We start from the raw sequence: 17,276 nt of genomic DNA, 5'->3' as shown, positions 1-17,276 counted from the left end.
TTACTGTGAATTTAGGTGAGCCAGGCTTTGTCAAAATGCTGCTGTTTTAAAGCTGATCTCCAGGCATGACTGAAGTCTACCTCTTCTGCAGCTCTAGAGCATGCCCCAGTATTAATAAACAAGTTACAGAACAAGAAATGTAAAACATAGTTTTGAAATATGTGGAGTAGGGTACAAAGCGCATCATGTTCAAAGTATACATTAAACTTAACTATCAGAGCAAATAACTAATCAGTAATCTTAGATAAGAGACCACATTGCAAGCATAAGGCAAAGTACGGAAAACAAAATGGGAACAAGAAAAGAGATAGGAGAGAAAAAGAAAAAGGGAAGAGAGAGAGGAAAGGGAAGAGAGAGAGGAAAGGGAAGAGAGAGAGGAAAGGGAAGAGAGAGAGGAAAGGGAAGAGAGAGAGGAAAGGGAAGAGAGAGAGGAAAGGGAAGAGAGAGAGGAAAGGGAAGAGAGAGAGGAAAGGGAAGAGAGAGAGGAAAGGGAAGAGAGAGAGGAAAGGGAAGAGAGAGGGGAAAGGGGAGAGAAGAAAGAAAAGAAAGAGAGGAGAGAATCCGTGCCCCCAATCCGAATAGGGTCCTCTCAAAACCCGCAAAGTCGAAGAGAGGAACAATATTGTTCGAAAAAACACTGACTGACAGGGGGACAAAGTTTTCTCAAATTTAGGTAAGGTGTTTCGCAATTGTGCCATATGGAAAATGTTGTGGATGCGCTTCGAGGTGAGAGGGTGGCGAGGATTGTTTCCATTTTAGGGAGATGAGATATATAGCGGCAGTCAGAACATAATTAGCTAGTTTGGTTGAGTGTCTGGGGATGAGTGGGAAAGGGAGACCCAACAAGCAGCATACAGGATCTATGACTATCGGGAAATCAACAAGAGACATTACCAGTTTCCAGTAGGCCTGAATTGGAGGGCATTCCCAAAATATATGGTATAAGTTGCAGGTAGCATTGTTGTATCTACAGCACGTGGAGGGAATTGTTGGGTTGATCCTCTAAGAGATCTGGGGTATGGTACCAGTGATATAGGATTTTTAATTGATTTTCCTTATATAGCGTACAAATTGAGGTTCTATTTGCATTGAGCCAAATCTTCTCCCACTCTTCCAAATCCAGTTCTCTCCCAAACAATGCCTCCCAATTATACATATAAAATAATTATGTTTAGGAAAAGGTTCTCCTGGGAAAGTGACTAAAAGCTTATAGACATCAGAGATCATGTGTTTGCGTTAAGGACCCTCCAGACATATTGTCTGGGTCACTTTGGGGAAGGCAAGCGTAGGGGTAATAGAATAAGCATAGTGTTAAATTTGGAGATATGCAAATGGGCAGCGCAGGGGGAGATTAAATATGGAACTAAGGTCAGGGAAAGGCAGAAGAATCCTCGTACTCTTAAGAATTATATCATTAAATCTGCCATTGATGAGCAGTACCATGAACATGCGTGGCCAGCAGGGCTGGTGTGTATAGAAAAGAACACAGAGGGGAAGAGGTTGTAGTTATTCTTAGAGTACATCCAAATACCTTTAGTATAAGACATAGAGGTTAGACGGGAACGAGATTCGATAGGTTGTGGAGTGTGCTAAAGTAAGGAGTTAAGGTAGTATGGAGAAACCCGTGCTCTAGAACAGTGGTTCTCAACCTGTGTAACCCCAGGACCCACATTTATCATTGGTCATCAAGTCATGACCCAAGTCACACTGCAATGGAATGCACAGAATTAGGGTACACACTACAAAAAAAATTTTAAGATCTGCCCAGTCTCCCTTCCTTACGAGAACTGGAGTGGATCCTCATCCTGGGGTCCAGTGTGGGCTGCTGTGCTGTGATGGAGCTCCATTCATATGTGCATTGCTTGTACAGCTCCCTTACATGCCCTGTAGAGGTGCTGGGAGCCAGAATGTGATGTCACTTCGGTCCAGTCACCTCTACAGGACACATGAGGGAGCTATAAGCAATACATGTATGGATGGAGCTCCCTTGCTGCCATACCCCCCATCCTATCCCACCTCAAGCTGAGACTCGGCACCGAGCAGCATATTTTGAATGGCTGCTTGGCGAGAGACCTGACAGTGCTGCGCTAAGGGGAGGCAGAGGAGCCTCTCACCTAGAAAAGTGGAAAGCATGTGCCGACCCTCTGAACATGAGGTCGCGACCCACTTTTGGGTCACGACCCACCAGTTGAGAACCAGGGCTCTAGAATAGCCACCATGAGCTAGGGTTTCTCCAGAGGTTGCCGTGGGTTCCAGAAAAGATCTGGGGCCAATGCCACTCGCCAGATCCAGCTGCATGACACCAATTATCTTTTTTTTAGCTGTCTGTAAGGGTGGCATTCTGACCACAACTGTAAGGAGGGGCATTCTTCCAATGTAAAGGATATTTTTCCCACTAAACACTAATACATTAATAGTAAAAGGGGCCCCAGGATCTGAACATTATTAGATTTACCTCTGAGGAAAAAAGGTTGCCCTAGAATGCCTGTTAGTGGACTAACTGCTCCTATAAGTACAATCATCTCTCCCTCCACATATTTTGTAGCTGTTGTATTCCTATTAAATACCATTGTATCAGGTTCACACAAGACAATCATAGACAGCTAGCAGCTGAACAATACTGGGCTATGGAGAGGAGTGGTGATAGCTGGAGCTGGGCAAGGATCTAAGAAATGCAGAGCTGTATAGGGAGTGGAACTAAGCAGACCTGGGAAGGAATTTAAGCAATGCTGAGCTATGGAAAGAAGCGGGGCTAAGCAGCGCTAGGTGAGGAGGAGCTATCTGTACCTCAATTTATGCAGTTATCACCCTAGGTCAGCACTGCCTGAAGCAAACTGAGCAAAACTAATGTAAGGGTACTGAGGAGGCCTGTCTCTCAGAATACACGGAGACCGTTGTGGTAACCAGTCCCCTCCATCGAAATGTGAAAATTGAAAGCACTGACACCATGACAGCAAGATTTGAAGAAGAATTGTAATACAATGGAGCCACCTGTAGAAGAAAACAAAAGCCTTATATATGGTGAGCACAATGCTGCACTTCAGCATCCTTTTGTATGTGTCTGGAGATAAGCTTTACATGCCATTATGGCAGGATCCTGCTTTTTGTTTACAAGAGAGATTAACTGAATCAAATGGATTCCTTTACATTGTGATAAAGATAGATCAAAATGATGGACTTTTCTTTCAATAAAATGGGAAATGTCATAAATCAGTGATAAGCCAAATTTAAAATTTACCTCGATCGAATTTTCGTCCTTCAGGGTCAATATCTTTTACATCAAAGATATCTTCAAACAGAATGCCAGCCATTATTCCCTACAAAGACTATGGGAGAAAGAATAAAGTGAGGGCACAGCAACACAATTCTGAGAAAGACAATACATTTACAGAAGGGTTCAGGACAATATCCTCTCACTGATGTTTACTATAGCCAGGGCTTGAAACATTTTAGGGCTTCTCACCAGTCAGCATGACCGGACTATAGCCTTGCAATTTATGTTAACATTTTTAGGGACACGTCACATAGAGCTTTCTCTGGGAGGTAAATAATAACCACTGGGGGGGGTTTATTTTTTTTAACTATATAATGAAAAAAGTACAGTAAACTTTGGGGAAGAAAAAAAAAAAAGTGTTTCCTACGTTATGTTATAAAACATTTATGTTTACCCATATTTGTGGTAAAATATAAAAGACGGGGTCACGTCGGGTAAATAGACACCAAACATGTCAAGCCTTTTTTTTTTTTTTACACAACTTTATTGCTATCACATAGGGGGCTAGAGAGGAGATCAAAGGGAGATCTCGAGACCGGCAAGGCAGTGACAGCTGCTCCTATACAAGCGGTCACTTGTATATGTAAAGCTCCCGGCCGGCCTTTTAATTACAACGGCCGGGCAGGAAGCTACTCGTCGGGCTCCGCCGTCCTCTCGTCACAGACGGGAGGACGAGCGGATTTTTCAAGCCCTGTCCATTGCTCTCGGTAATGTAACTGAAATGGCCAGATATGCCTCCTCCCATGCTGCTCAATATAAGTCTGTGTGATGATGCTAAGGGTTGTGGCTGTTACTAAGCTCTGATGGCACAAGGCGCTGCAGTGCAAGGGCTAGAAGAGCATTTTTACTGCAATAAATAGGTGCTTTAAAGAACTACAGGAAACATTTTTTATTAACCTTTGCACAGCGCGCGCTGGTTACTATTTAAACCGGCGCGCGCTGTCACTTGTCCGGCACTGGCGTGACGAGAGGACAAGTTATTTTTCAAGCCCTGTAAATGATAGTAAAAAAGTATGTGGGGGATGCTCAATGGGGACAGTATGGAGTCCATTGGGCGGCGTGAGAGAGCTGCGGCCGGTCACACTTTTCTTCGGCCGCGCTGACCTCCCACAACAGCTATCTCAGAAGCTCCCGGCTGTTGCTAATACAAAGTAAATATAATGAATGTAAAGCTCCCGGCCCGCCGTTTAATTACAACAGCCAGTCGGGAAGCTACTCATCCGGCACTAGCGTCCTCTCATCACAGACGAGAGGACGAGTGCATTTTTCAAGCCCTGACTATAGAGGATACTCAATGGAACACAACAGTTTATGAGGTCACAAAATGTCACTGGTTTGCTTCAAAGTGTCTCTAGAGGCATAATTTGTACACGTTTTTGATGAGGGGTGAAGGGTAAACCTTCTGTCAGATTCTATTGTTGCACATCTCCCTGCTGGGGAGATTCTCTCTCTTCATGGGCTCTACAATGGCCATTCTATTCTCAGTTCATAGGGCTCAAGATAAGGTTTCTTCCATAGGACTAATTTTACAATCTTACTGGAACTGGAAAGGATCTCTACCCTGGTTTTTTTAAGCTTTGTGATTGGAGCCTTATCTGTCCCTGTGCCCACTGTCACCAGGATTAAAGTGATGGACAATCCAGTAGTGATTGGGTCAGAAATAGAGGGCAAATTAAAACACTTGTGTCAGTGACAACTAAGCCCTGGTTCACACCTGGGCGTTTTGTAGTGTGTTCGAACGCTCTGCAAAACGCTCAAACACCAAAATCCCATTATTTCCTATGGGTATGGTTCACACCTGGGCGTATTACAGGCCGTATGAACGCGCTACAAAACGCCCTACGCCCAAAGAAGTACAGGAGCTTCTTTGGGCCGTTTTTGTTGTGCGTTTCCATTGGGATACAGCCAAGTAGCCCTCGGAAACGCGCGTTTGTCGTACCTTTTTTTTAACCCGCGAATTGCGGTAGAAATGCGCAACAAACGCGCATTTTCGATACGCCTAGGTGTGAACCCAGGCTCTAAGAAGATTTATCTTACTTTAGAGAGTTCTCCTCATACTTCCTGTTGTCTTGATACAGGAAGTGAAGGAAAGAAACACACTTGAGGTGGGTTTTAATAATTTCTTACTCTTTTTAGATATAGTTTAAAATAATTAAAGCCGAAATCCAGAAATTTCCCCCCCAGCATTGCTCTCTCCTGTCGCAATCACGGAGCCGTCAAGAGCGAGAGAGTGCATTACGCGGCACTTGGGAAAAGAAGGACACTCCCTCTTGTAGTGCTAGCGGAAGCTCATCGTAATGGTTTGTCCATGCTAGTGAGAAAGCAGCACAGAACCATTAAAAGAATCTGCAGTCTTTTGCCATTGCATAAAGTGTCTACAGGTATGTTAGCAAGTGTTGTTTTATTTCTTAAAAAGGTGAACAAACCCTTCAAGTCTAGGGGTAGGGGAATGTGCTGTAATACCTATCTTACACCTTGCTTCAGCAAGCTTCCAGTGCACATACAATGTAGGGCTACCAGGAGTACAATGTATGTGATGTCATCAGAGTGTGACAGCTGGCTGGAGCTCCTTAAAGAGACTTCATTGGACAGTTTGCACATTGTGGAGGAAGCCTGATGGAATGAGGAATGATGTAATTATCCCAGGACATTCCTCTGCCCCTAGAGCAGGGGTCTCAAAGTACCGGTCCGCGGGACAACTCTGGCCCACAAGCCGGCACTATATGACCCGCAGCCAGCTCACAAGTCAGGAAAGTGGTCACAGACCACATACCAAACTTGCGGGAGCAGCTACACGGTCTGCATTTCTGTCGGCTGCAGGAGACAGCCTCTACATGTACACACCTGCTCATTAACTCTAATGGGTGACAGTTGCCGCTTGTAACATGTGCAGACATTAACACTGCTACCATATATAGTCACAGTCCCCACGGGACTGACAAATTTGTCCAGTGGCCCCTGAGTAAATTGAGTTTGAGACCCCTTCCCTAGAGGTATAGTGAATGTAGCCTTTGCAGTGCAGCAGTGGCAGAGGACCTGACTGCACTGCAATGGTAGATTTCAGGTAATTGCTGGAGTTCAGATTTAAGACGTGTCTATTACCTGATAGGCATCTGCTTTGTGACATGGTTTTTCCATAGTATATTAAGGTTTATTCAGGAAGACAATGTGAAAACATGAAGATGAGCAGGGTGCTGTAAGCCATACCCACCAGTTTCCTGGAGGCAGATCACTTATATTTCTATTTAATGAGTATCATGTATTACCACATCCTCTGGTTTAGTGTATAAGGCTGATCTTCTCTGGTATCGGATCATAAAACACGAGCTGACATTCTGCCATCCTACAGATGTCATATACTGCCATGTCACATTATACAGCCCTATCAGAATCGAGAACAACCACATGGCTGGAGCACAGCACACAGTGCGTATCCGGGGCATTATACCTCACCGCTGACTGATTACTTTGCTCGGAATGGAATGAAACACCATATATATAAGGACACGTAGACTAGCAAATAAAGCTAGCCGGAGCTATACGTACATCTGAACACCGGATGGCCACTCCGCTGCTGAGTCTTCAAGTCCCGCTGCTCTGTGGTACATCTACTTCCGGGGTCGCCACTTCCGCTTCCTGTCAGCTGCACGCTGTAGCTCTCTGTACTCTGCTGGAACGCACTGTGCGTGTCATTGCCATGCTGCAGACCGACCCATAGGAAACGAAGGGAAATGGTCACAATAGCGGAGTTGCTGCTTATAGCAACCTATCAGATTTATTCTTTCAGTTCATTGAAAATCGATCAGAAACAACTTTGGGCTGGAATTCGACTTTTGTTCGTTTTTTCTCTCCTTTTAGGAAGGAAACATCACTTCCATTAAGTCATAGGTTTACTATCTCATTTAGTTATTGTCCCGTGTGAAATGAGAGCTGCAGGTTATTTTAAAATTCAGTAATAAAAATAGTGTTTGGCCCTCTTGGTGTGCTGGGCTCCTGGGTTCAGTTACAAGGGCTGTATTTGCTCCTATTCGTTTTTTACCGCTTGCTGTCCGATGCAATTTCCTAATCTTTGCACACACATAAAATCTGAAGTTCTGGGTAGAAAACAGCTTAAAACCCCCAAAGCAATTATATTTTTAAAAAGCAGAGACCCTGTAAAATAAAAAAAATGGTAGTCACAGTTTTTTTACATTGCAATCAAACCATTTTTTTTTAGGGTAAAATGCACTAAAATTAGTTTTAGTGCACAAAAACAGACTATAATACCCAATTTTTGGTTAAAATATGAAATATAGGGATGTGTCTGGTAAATAGATGCCAAACATGGCAAGCCCTAAAATTGTGTGTGACTGCGAAATAGCAAAAAAAAAAAACTGATTTAAAAGCTTTTACTGCTCATCAATTTAGTGTTAACATCGATTGATGGCCCTAGAAGTAGAGCAACCCTCTGGTTCACAGCAGCCACATACACGTCCTGCTCTCTCGACCTACACCCGGTAAATGCCACTAGAGATGTGTCCAGTTCATGAACGAATCGTTCTTTTGAATCTATTCTTTTCCGTGAACTGGAGGAGTCGATTCATCTGAGTGAGCTGATCCTTTTCTCTCCTCGCTCTCTCTCTCCTGGCTGTCATTCCTAATTTTCTCTCCTGGCTGTCTCTCTTCGGTCTCTTGGCTGTCTCTCCTTGCTCTCTCCCCTGGCTGTCTCTCCTCTCTCTCTTTCCTGGCTGTCTCTCCCCGCTCTCTCTCCTGGCTTACCTTGCTGTATTTTGCAAACACCGTAGTGCAACAGGCTGTGTAAACTAATATTCTTTTATGTAATAAATAGCACTTCAACCACCAGAATCCACCAGAAAGGTGTCAGGGAGCTTGGCTCAGCAGACGCAGGCTAATAGGTAATCATTTGTGCACAGCTAAATAAATATAACAAAATGGAATAAAGGGGCCGCCATTCACACCCTTCGTGATCTACCAGCATCAGCTTTGATCACGATCTACCTAATGGGCCCCCCTGCTCTAGCAGCTCTTGTAATATGATCAGAGTGAAAGCCAGGCTTCTGCCAGCCCCTCCCAGCCCGCCCCTGCAACCAATCACATCTCTGAGTCACAGTACACAGAGTCTATGAATCATAGGAGTCTAAAGGTGCCCATACACTGCACGATTCTCGTACGAGAATCAGGCGAAATCCCGCGATCGTACGAGAATCGAGCAGTGAGAACGAAGACGTGCGACCTTTTCTACTGTACGGTCGCACGTCTTTTGTCGAACCAACATGCTCGAAAACCCGCCGAGAATCGTATGATTGTCGGCGGGTTTCCAGCCTGCTCGTCTGATAGCTGAGGAACGGGCCGGTGTGCGCACACGCACACTGCCCGTTCTGCATTGCCGTCATCCGGATCCCGCCCCTCAGCGGGGCGGGCTTTCGATGATCGCAAGTACGATCTGCCCGTCCAAGGTGGCCAGATCGTACGAGCTTTCAATAAGCGTACGACCATCGCAAGACAAAAGTCTTGCGATGGTCGTAAGGTGTGGGCACCTTAAGATTCGAATGAGTCTACTAGTTAAAAGAATCAAATGAGTCTACTTAGTTAGTAGACTCATTAGATTCTTTGAGTTAAAGAATCATGAGTCATTAGAGGAGTTACTGTGTTAAAAGAATCGTGAGTCACCTCCAGTAGAACAATACACTGAATCAATTAGCAGGTTGCAGCAGTGATAAGGGACAGACAGCCCAGGACAGTCAGCAGGGAGATAAGAGAAATGACACAGTTTGGATTAGAGGAGATCCTCATTCAGATTGATGGTTTAACCCTTTAGTATTAAATTGGCTTCTCAAGGAGATTTACACATGTACAGAAAAAAAAAAAATATATATGTTTTTTTTTACAATTTTTGGTTTTAGTTTGTATTTATTTTATTATTTTACACTTAACATATTTATTGATAGCGTTAGTTAGGGATGTCCCGATACCGGTATTAGCATCGTTACCAGGACCGATACAGGCATTTTGACAAGTACTTGCACTTGTCAAAATGCCCCGATACACAGCACCGAAGCTTGCTGGTTTACCTCATTCTCTGCGCTCTAGTGTTGTTAATTTATGTTTGTTTCGGTCAGCCGGCCAGCAGGGGGCGCTGTGCAGGCAATTCCATCAGGTTGCGTGCTTCTGCTTCCAGCGCTCAGCTGAGCTGTGTGAGGTGTGGTGGCAGCATGACTCCAGAACACAAGAGCGAAGATGACAAGAAGCCCGGCAGAGGAGAGCATTTGTATGAGGAGGCAGGTGGCCAAGAGGTGACTGTCCGTAGAGCTCATGTCCTATCAGTCTTTGGTTTACTCGGGCCCCGGTCAGTTGCAACATCAAGGTTTCCTTAAAGGGGCCCGTTCCAGGATAGGGTTACACAGCCTAACAGGGACAATGTCTACATGAAGTGTTTGTTGTGTGTATGTTATATAGTGTCTTTCCTCAACTTAAAACATACTGATAGGTTAATTAGGTTCCACCCAAAATGGCCCCAATGTGTGTCTTGGGACTTCATTCATGCTAAACTAGCATGACATTTCCTATACTCATCAGTGCCATCTAGGGGGTCTAGTGCCATGTGAAAGGCAACTTTTATAAATGAAACCCTTGGTATGGCTTTGGTTAGGTACATCAGACTGTATGTCCTCTGTGCAGAGCATTGAGCTATGTAAAGAGATGAGCAACTTGTTAGCAGTTTAGAAATACATTAAAGATGAATTCCAGGCAGATATAAAAAGCACAAATGAATGCAGCTCAGTAATTATTAATGCATCATGAAATATTTTTTTTTAAACGCCAGCAGCGTAAGTACCTGAATTTGACCAGGTATCTTGCGGTCTACTGTGCAGAAAAGCTAAGAAAGGGGGAGGGAGAAGATGCACAAGAAGCCAGTTAGTAGTGTTATAGGAGGAGTGAGCCAGAGAAATTAACTTATCAGGGTACTTCTACACTTTTCATTGTCGAGTCTCAGGGTTGAGGTGGAAACCTAGTAAATGTGATACTGCATCAGATCAGATCTCCTCCCTTGCCAGGCAAAAGCTTTGTAGGGACTGGATTGACAGAGATACAAATAATTTCGGCAGGTAAAACCTTAGAAGCAGTTACACTTCTGACATAGACCCCCATCCCAATCTAAGGGCCTGTGTTGGTTTACATCAGACGAATTTTGCAATCCCATAGACTCCCGAGCAAAAACCTGCTTGAAGCAGGTTAGATGCAAGACAAAAGGAGGTCAAATATACCTGTCAATGATTTCTAAAATGATCTCAGAAATGTATCAAACTAATGCCTTTAACTTAAAGGAGAACTATGGGGTTAAGGCTTTTCCCCATAGTTCTCCTTAGAGTAACGGGAGGACACAAACTAGCTTCCTCCCGTCACCCTAGGCTCAGTATACCGCGAGCTGTAGCTCGCAGTATACCGCGAGCTACTGCTTGCGGTATACTGAGACGCCGCAGCTGAAGCGGATCCCGACAATTGTGCCGGGATCCAACCAACTACTTTTGGACGATTTCTTAAGGGACCGTAATATACAGGGGTACGGGTACTCCTAGAATGAGATCCTAATAGGTTGGACTTGATGGACTAATGTCTTTATTCAACCTCAAATACTATGTAACTATGTAACTATGTAACCTGTTCCTGTTGCTGGTCCATGCCTATGGAGTTTCAGAGTATGAGCTCATACTCCAGATTAACTCTCATATGAATTAATGAGAGCGCAGAGTTTATCTGCAGACCCTGGAAGATTATAACAAGTGGCTGTACAATTCTGTCACCTGTCATAGATATCTCCCTGGTTTGGGGACAGATGGGGGGAACTGGGCCCAGTCTTTGCTTTAATTGTCTACATTGAGCTACTTCTGAACATCTTAAGGGGTAGAGGGAAACAATTTGTTATGTGGAAACAGTGCTTAAAATAAACAAGTCTTGAGACTTTGCTGACCTCTCCCTCTGAAGATGTTAGTTGACTAGCTGGCTCTCTGGGCTCAATACCTTGAGCTATGGACCCAGCGCAAATGCATAAATAAGGACTTTTGTCTAACCTATTCTGCATTCTGCATACTTGACTCAGGTCAGTGGCTTGGAAAGTATTAAAGCTAGTAGCATAACAGGCATTCAACTACCATCATTACCAGGAGGTCAACACAGCCGTGGCTCAGCAGGGAGAAGAGGAGCAGCACAGGCTCCAGCTTCTCCTCGGATCCCCGCTGCTCTCCCCGACCTGTATGGGCACAGGACTCTGTGTCCTCAATCTCTTTCTCTATTTCAAAAGGGAAATGTCAGGGGTCTGTCAAGACCTCTGATATTTCCCCAAAGCCCCCCAACAGTGAAAACAATAAATAATAAAAAGTAAATAACCCCCTCCCTGTTTTTATTGGCTTCGTCAAAAGAAAAAAAAATTATGCTATTTTGGGATTTGGTCACCCGCGCATTCTGCACATGCGCTCCGCCACCCTGGAGGCGGGGCGCATGACATCACATACGGCACAGGTCTGTTGGGGGGTACAATTTTCTGTTCTTGCCTCGGGCACAAAAGGAGCTAGATACAGCTCTGAATTTTGTATATAGGGACTTTTGTCTAACCTTTTCTCAATGTTTAACTCAGGTCAGTGGCTTGGAAAGTATTAAAGCTAGTAAGTCAAAATAAAAGCTAGGCAACTACCATCATCAGAAGTAGGTCAGCAATATAGATGCTAGTTGGCTAGCTGGCCCTCTGGGCACAATACTTTGAGCTATGGACCAAGAACAAATGCATAAATAAGGACCCATAGTCTAATTTTCTCTCCGGGTTTGACCCAGGTCAGTGGCTTGGGAAGTATTAAAGCTAGTAGATCAGCATACCAGCCAAGACACTACCATCATCACCAGGAGGTGAGCAATGAAGATACTAGCTGGCCCTTTGGGCCCAATACTTTTAGCTACGGACCCAGAACAAATGCATAAATAAGGACTTTTATCTAACCTTCTATCCATGCTTGACTAAGTTCAGTGGCTTTAAAAGTATTAAGACTAGTTAGTCAGCATAGCAGCCAGGCAACTACCATCATCAGAAGAAGGAGGTCAGTAATGGCAAACCCTATATTACTCCCATGACTGCTTTACTTCTGACAGCCACATTATTATTATTATTATACAGGATTTATATAGCGCCAACAGTTTGCGCAGTGCTTTACAATATAAGGAAGACATTACAATCACAATACAAATCAAGACAAGATGGTAAGGAGGGCCCTGCCCCTGAGGGCTTACACATAATAACCAGTTGGGAGCCAGTGGCCATTACTATGTATTCACTGCATGACTGTTTAGTTAGCACTAAATTACCGATACACTGCTCCTCCTCATATGTTGCCCCTGCGCTCATTCATCACCATGCACAGTATAAATCCTCCTCAGGACTCCAAGAATAGCAGTGTGACGATAGTGGGGTTTGAGTCTGAATACTAAATATTGCATTCTATTGTCCCCCAGTTCAGAGCAAATGCAGGCCTTCATTTAGTCATTTGCCAGGTACCTCCTCACTCCACAGAACAGAGATCTGCTTATCTGGCCTGTGATCTTTATTGCCCCAGCCCTAGTGAGAGTCCCAAATGACCCTCTAAACCTTTTATAGCTGTCCCTAATTAAAGGCATGTCACCAGACACTCCACTATCACCAGTGGACAAGTTGATAAACGCAAGCATGTCTGGTAGAGGTAATGACCCAGGTGACCCAGCATTCACCCACAAGTTGCAAACCTGAGTAACAATATCAGCTCCATTTCATAATTTGGAATTGGGCGGTGATAGTGTAAAATAAAGGTTCGTCCCCCCGGCTGTCCCTCCCGAGCCCTGCCCTAGGGGCCGGCTCCGTGACACCCCCCAAAGGGCTAAAAAAAGATGCTGTCAAGGCAACTATTAAAGGCTCCTGTTTTGAAACATCAATAAAGAAACTCCAGCAACATCAAGAAGTCTTAACATCGCAGAAGAGTTCCCCTTTAATCGCTGGATATTATCTGTAAGGCCCCATTCACACACGAATCGGCCTGCTCGTACAGCTCCGTGCTGCGTGCGGGGCCATAAGATCCCATAGAGAAGGACGGGGGCTGCGTTCTAATCACACGCAGCACCTGTCCTTCCCGGCAGCTACTTGGTACGGCCCTGCATGCACCACAGAGTTGTACGTGCAGGCCAATTCGTGCGTGAATGGGGCCTTAAGCTTGCTTGAAGAAGAGCCCTTCAGAACTCTCTTTTGTTTATTGAACAGAACTCCTAAACTCAGGACTGTTGAGTATTCTCGTTTTATTCCCTTTTATTTTGCTGTTGTATATATATTTTGTCTCTTTTTATGAATATCTTTTTGACATGTTTGGTGTCTTTTTACCCGACGTGACCCCGTCTTTTATATTTTACCAAAAAATTGGGTAATAATAAATTTTTTATCATTTCATATAGGGGAAACTGTTTTTTTTTTAAAATTTTCGGTAATTTTTCCTTTAATATAGTAAAAAATAAAAACCCCCAGTGGTGAATAAATACCACCAAAAGAAAGCTCTATCTGTCCCCAAAAAAGGTTATAAAATTCATTTCAGTACAGCTTTGCATGACGGAATAAATGTCAAAGTACCGCAGCGCTGAATACTGAAAAATGGCCTGGATGGGAAGGGGGTTTAACACCGCGGATGTCAACTGGTTAAAGGACAATCTTAAAAATCGTTAAGCTTATCTCTACGTTCTAAATAAAAACGTAAGGTATCCTTGCCTCTGTGAAGAGCGCTACTGTATAGTGAATTATATCATATTCCTGCCTGAGAGGACAGCGGTATCATAGGCATTGTTTAAGTGTTTTAAATTGTCACAGCACTTGCTGGGCACGGTCTGTGTTTCCATAAAAAAAAACATGGTGGCAGCGAACGTTTGGTGCGTAATGGGTTAACTGCGGAGTTACCCAACCCTGGTAACAATCGCTGGCCTGAGATTGTGTCCCGCAAGCTGGGAAATCTCTGTGCAGGGGGAGGCTGAGAGTGGTATCGCCACGTCCTTGTGACGCCACGCTCGGTTCAGAACTGTGTATAGCCACGTGTGATTGACGTAATGCGAGTTTGGGCCAGGCGTACGTCACAAGCAGAAAGCAAATACAGACACAAGTGTCTTCTCAATAATTTCTTGAAAGGTCATCTCATCCAAACAGTAGCACCAGCTAAGGTGTTTCAGCCTAAAACAGCCTTAGTCATAGACCAATCACTACATACTAAACACCTTTAAAATGTCCTTCCACCATGTGCTGGGCAGGGTAGCAGTCCCCAGTGAAAACAAAGCAATCTAATTTCATTAACACTCAAGATCTTGCAGCAAGTAAGTCACTGTTTAGTTAGCAGTTTTATTTAGGACATAGACCTGCCCCAGTGTGGGAAGTGTTGTATCTGTTTCAGTGGTTTGTAATAATTTTGTCAGCTCTTCCCAACAAGGGTGTCTTCCTGCTTAAACAGCTATCACTTTTTTTTTGTTATTCTTCTGCGTTTGAATGTATGTTTCACACTTTCCTCTTGATTTCTCTTGGCTTTCAATTTGTTATTTTGTTCCATTGTAATGTGGTTCCCATGCACTTGCCATTTCACTTGGCTTATTCCCTTCACATCAGTGACCTCTTGTAGAAGTTATCATTGTTTCCTAGGGTCAGTAATGCGCTTGACAATGACAATGACAGCTGTGACGGATCTTAACCCTTGTCTTGAGCTTACCTTGGCATGGCCCCTGTTGTTGTAAGGTGAACAGTGACAAGCTGCATTAGTCAGGAAGGGGAGTTGGAAAAGAAAGCTCAGTTAAGGAGGTGTTTCTAAAAAGAATTTAAAATTGATTCGGCAGTATTAGTTTTCAATATTATTATTATAATTTTTTTAGTATTTAGTATTAGTATTATTATTTCTTGCTAGGAAAAACACTTAAAGGATAAGGGCACATTAAGACAAAGTGCACTTATTCTATTTGCCCCTTTGCACTGACCTAAAGTCCCCTTCTACAGATACATACTTACCTGGATCCAATGGTTACGGCCTCTGGTGTTTTTTTCACAGTCCTGGTTGTCCCTGTGCATTACAGCCTCATAGACTTCTATGGGGTTATGTCCTAAGGGCCTGTTCACATGAGTATCAGGTCCGGATCAGGTGCGGATCTGCAGACACGGTGCTATGTGTTTTGCCGCATTTTTGATGCGTTCCAGTTAAAAAAAACTGCTGGAGTGGGGCTGTCAGTATGTTAGCTGCAGTGCAGTGCTTTTTTTGACGTGTTTTTGACGCGTTTTGCGATTCCGGACCGTTTCCTGACCGTACAAAATGTGACATGCAGTATTTTTCTGTCGTAACCTGAACGGACTGCGCACGTGAGAACTGTAGCCCATAAAACACATAGGGATACATTGGAATGCATTTTTAGTGCAGGAGCGTACGGATCAGGTCAGCACAGAAAACGGACGTCGTGTGAACAGGCCCTTAGGCCAGAGACAAAGCGAGACGCTGGGAGACAGCCCTATACACTTCTATGTAATATGCAGGACAGGACGCCAGTGTTGTGTTGGAGGAGACCATGGAAGCTGCTGCAGTGGATTTAAGAAAAGACAGACAGGAGAGAGACAGCAAAGAGAGAGAAGAAAGACAGCAGAGAAAGTGAGAGAAGAGACAGCAGAGGGAGAGAAGAGAGACATCAGAGAAAATGACAATAGACAGCAGAGAGAGAGAGAAGAAAGACAGTAGAAAAAGTGAGAGAAGAGACAGCAGAGAGAGAAGAGAGACAGCAGAGACAGTGAGAGAAGAGACATCAGAGAGAGAGAGAGAAGAAAGACAGCAGAGAACGTGAGCGAAGAGAGCAGAGAGAGAGAAAGGCAGCAGATACAGTGAGAGAAGAGACATCAGAGAGAGAGAAGAGGCAGCAGATAGAAACGGGAGAGACAGCCAAAAGAGAGGGCCGGTTCACACCACAAAGTCTTCGTTCCAGAGTGTTCGGCCTCTAGAATAATATGGTATTTTCTGAATGTAACATTCACTCTGGAAAGAAAATATACAGCACTAATAAAGTTTTTTCTCCATTTGCACAGAATTAACATACAGGGAGTTTTGCAGGACAATTGGCTGTGTGAATTTTTAATAAATACATCCCTATGAGTGTTCTGTGTATTTGTGAACCCTGCTTCGAGCAGCAAACTGAGACAGATTTGCACAGGTCTGCTAAAGATGAGACAGAATTCCACTTCAGATGCATAATTGACAAGGGGCAGGTTTTAGAACTCATGTCAATGGGTATTATTTTTCTGCATTTTTCATGCATTTGGAAATGCACGTTAAACGCAGGTCAGCAAAATCCCATTGACTTTAATTGAGCAGTACAGAGGCTGTGATTGGCCTGCTTTGCATTTCTGTTTCTTTGGTGATACTGCAGTTTTTTAAAATACCATTGCGGATTTTCTATTGCGATATTGAGGTCCCATTCGTTGCAATGGTTGCATTTGACAAGCATCACGCCTGCCAAACATGACATGCTGTATACTTTTTGCTGATACGCAAAGCATTGCAGCTGCGGCAATGTATACATCGATGTTCAGCCGCATCTGGCAGAGGTTCTAGCCCTTCCTCACTCTATACAAAAAAGACTTAGCTTTGGATACACGTTAACTAGTTCACTGCTGGACCCTACCTCCCATTTTTCACCTCAGGTGGTTGGACCATTTTTGCTATTTTTCTTTTACAGATTTCAAAGTAAAAGACTCCTCAAATTTCATATTCTCTGAACGCATGGGACCTGCAGAATTAAAAGAATGCGCTTTTGATTTTTTTTTAATGCCACATTATATATAAGTAAATGTTTATCAAATCTGTATTTTCTATAAAAATATACAAAAAATATTATTTGCACACAAAAAGAAAGTTCAAAATGTATACTAAATCTGAAAGATAAAACTGTATAGTATAGTATAATAAATAACATATATTTGTCAACTTTAAAT

The 17,276-nt window shown here is 43.7% G+C and overlaps 1 protein-coding gene across 1 annotated transcript in view; it reads right to left on the bottom strand.

Annotated features, from left to right (window-relative positions):
• POLR2H (RNA polymerase II subunit H) overlaps nt 1-14,529 on the bottom strand; it is a 20,127-nt gene extending 5,598 nt beyond the window's left edge. The window contains exons 1-3 of the mRNA XM_018576498.1: nt 14,519-14,529; nt 9,677-9,679; nt 3,239-3,326 (exon numbers count right to left, since the gene is read on the bottom strand). Of these exons, the coding sequence (XP_018432000.1) occupies nt 3,239-3,311 (73 nt within the window). The 5' untranslated portion in view covers nt 3,312-3,326; nt 9,677-9,679; nt 14,519-14,529. The remainder of the gene's footprint in view (nt 1-3,238; nt 3,327-9,676; nt 9,680-14,518) is intronic.
• Between the last annotated feature and the right edge of the window lie 2,747 nt (nt 14,530-17,276).

The sequence above is a fragment of the Nanorana parkeri genome, unplaced genomic scaffold, assembly GCF_000935625.1.
Source record: "Nanorana parkeri isolate BGI_ZX_2015 unplaced genomic scaffold, ASM93562v1 scaffold69, whole genome shotgun sequence".
Classification (NCBI taxonomy): domain Eukaryota; kingdom Metazoa; phylum Chordata; class Amphibia; order Anura; family Dicroglossidae; genus Nanorana; species Nanorana parkeri.
This window is presented reverse-complemented; position numbering and strand designations above follow the sequence as displayed.